General features: G+C 35.9%; 1 protein-coding gene across 1 annotated transcript in view; it reads right to left on the minus strand.

The window, feature by feature from the left end:
- LOC135214058 (receptor-type guanylate cyclase Gyc76C-like) overlaps positions 1-2500 on the minus strand; it is a 98646-nt gene that overhangs the window by 75312 nt on the left and 20834 nt on the right. The window contains exon 2 of the mRNA XM_064248171.1: positions 1937-2134. Within this exon, the coding sequence (XP_064104241.1) occupies positions 1937-2134 (198 nt within the window). The remainder of the gene's footprint in view (positions 1-1936; positions 2135-2500) is intronic.

A 2500-nucleotide genomic window follows, 5' to 3' on the forward strand; every position in this document is an offset into this window, starting at 1 on the left:
AAACGCAGGGCTCAGCTGTGGAGCCGCTTGAAGGAAGAGAGAGAGAGAGAGAGTAGAGAGAGAGAGAGAGAGAGAGTGAGAGATTAGATTCTGATCGAAATCTAAGAGAGAGAGAGATAGAGAGAGAGAGAGAGAGAGAGAGAGAGAGATTAGATTCTGAATCGAAATCTAAGAAGAGAGAGAGAGAGAGAGAGAGAGAGAGAGAGAGAGAGAGAGAAAGAGATTAGATTCTGAATCCTAATCTAAGAAGAGGAGAGAGAGAGAGAGAGAGAGAGAGAGAGAGAGAGAGAGAGATTAGATTCTGAATCGAAATCCAAGAAGAGAGAGAGAGAGAGAGAGAGAGAGAGAGAGAGAGAGATTATATTCTGAATCGAAATTTAAGAGGAGAGAGAGAGAGAGAGAGAGAGGAGAGAGAGAGAGAGTCTAATTAAAAAAGACGTATGAATATTGAAGAAATGATTACTACAGTGATATGGAGACAGAAAGTATAATAAAAATTTGACATTAACGAAACTTATATCTGGTCCATTATGAATTTCCAAAAACGTTGTTCTGGTGGTCAGAATAACCGCTTGTGAAAATGAATTCTCTCTCTCTCTCTCTCTCTCTCTCTCTCTCTTCTCTCTCTCTCTCTCTCTCTCTCATTGTTACTTCGTCTTTGTCGATTACGATTACGCCAGCTAAGAAAATTATTCAGAAAGCAAAATGGAAAAGTACAGAAAATAAATAAATAGATAAACTCACTACGGTAAATAAACAAATTCGAAAGCAAAATGGAAAAAAATAAAAAAAATAAAAAAAAATATGAGAACTCACTACGGTAAATAGAAGAAAGTTCCGAAATCAAAATGGGAAAAAAATGAAAAACTCACTACGGTAAATAGAAAAAAGTTCAGAAAATCAAAATGGAAAAATAAAAAAAAAATAAAAAAAAAAAACTCACTACGGTAAATAAAAAACAATTTCAGAAAGATAAAAAGGGGTAAAAAAGGGGGGAAAATAACCTAATAAAAAATTCACATATGTAACACACACACACACCAACACAAAAAGTCATCAAATCAAAGGACAAAGCAATAACAAAATTCACAAACAAGCTAAAAAAAAAAACTAACGTACACCAAACAAAAAAAGTCAGAGAGGAAAAATGAAAATAATAATAATAAAAAACTCACGTTCGCCACACAGTAACCAGAAAGCAACAGAAAAAAAAACTCACATACGGCAAAAAAAAACTCAAAAAACGGCAACAAAATTCACAAACGACCAAAAAAACACATCATAAACGGCAAAAAAAAAAAACTCACAAACGGCAAACGGTAAAAAAAAAACTCACAAAACGGTAAGAAAAAAAAAAAAAACTCACAAACGGTAAAAAAAAAAAAAAAAAAACTCACAAACGGCAACAAAAAAAAACTCACAAACGGTAAAAAAAAAAAAAAAAAACTCACAAACGGCAAAAAAAACTCACAAACGGCATAAATAAACTCACAAACGGCATAAAAAACTAAAGGCAAAATGAACTCACTAACGGTAAAAAAAAAAAAAAAGCATTCACAAAACCGTGCAAAAAAACTCACAAGCGGGCAAAAAAAACTTTAGGCAAATAAACTCTCACGAACGGTTAAAAAAAAACCTACGGTAAAAAACCCCCAAACAAACTGCAAAACAAACCCCACAAACTGTCAAAAAAAAAAAAAACCCACAAACTGCAAAAAAAAAACTCCAAACGGCCAAAAAAAAAAAGAATCAAAACCGCCCCAAAAAAAAACTCACAAACGGCAAAAAAAAAAAAAAAAAAAAAAAAATCACGGCAAAAAACTCACAACACGGCAAAAAATGAAAAAACACAAACAACACGGCAAAAAAGAAAAAAAGCCATAGGTTCCATCCCCATCCGAAAAAAACGACAAAAAATAAGAGTAAAAAAACTCACGTAAGAGATCATGGGCAGATTAAAGGCAGCCGCCATGCGTGCCTCGTGGACACAGGTCTCCTGGGGGCCGATGTAGGCGGAGATGTTGGAGATCCAGAGCTTGGCCGTTTTCAGGATGCTCATCTCCTCCTGCCCGTAGGTCTCGGCCACGGTGAAGTTCAGGCGGTGGCCATTGACCAGGGGGTAGTTGGTGTTCACCTGGGGAGGGGGGAGAAGGAGACGAGAGCTGTCAATATTGAACAAATAGATGCAAATGTTTACATGTAAATAAAATCCACTGTTAAAACAGGATACACCCAATTGTCTGAGAGCGGGACGATTGAACTCAGGAGCCTATCTACCGGCCTTAGGGGATTCCCCCCCAACCCCCCCCCCAAAGATGGAAAGAATTTAGTCCCTGGTAAAGGATTTTAATTTTTATTATTATTGGTCACAGATATTCATCGTATATCTCATATAATGTTTAGTCTCATATGAAATGTGATTCATATGAGACGTGCACGATCAAACAAGCAGAAGTTCAGCGTAAAATTTTTCCAAACTTCTTACACAAAAAAAAATAAT

Source organism: Macrobrachium nipponense, chromosome 45 (genome assembly GCF_015104395.2).
Source record: "Macrobrachium nipponense isolate FS-2020 chromosome 45, ASM1510439v2, whole genome shotgun sequence".
NCBI lineage: Eukaryota > Metazoa > Arthropoda > Malacostraca > Decapoda > Palaemonidae > Macrobrachium > Macrobrachium nipponense.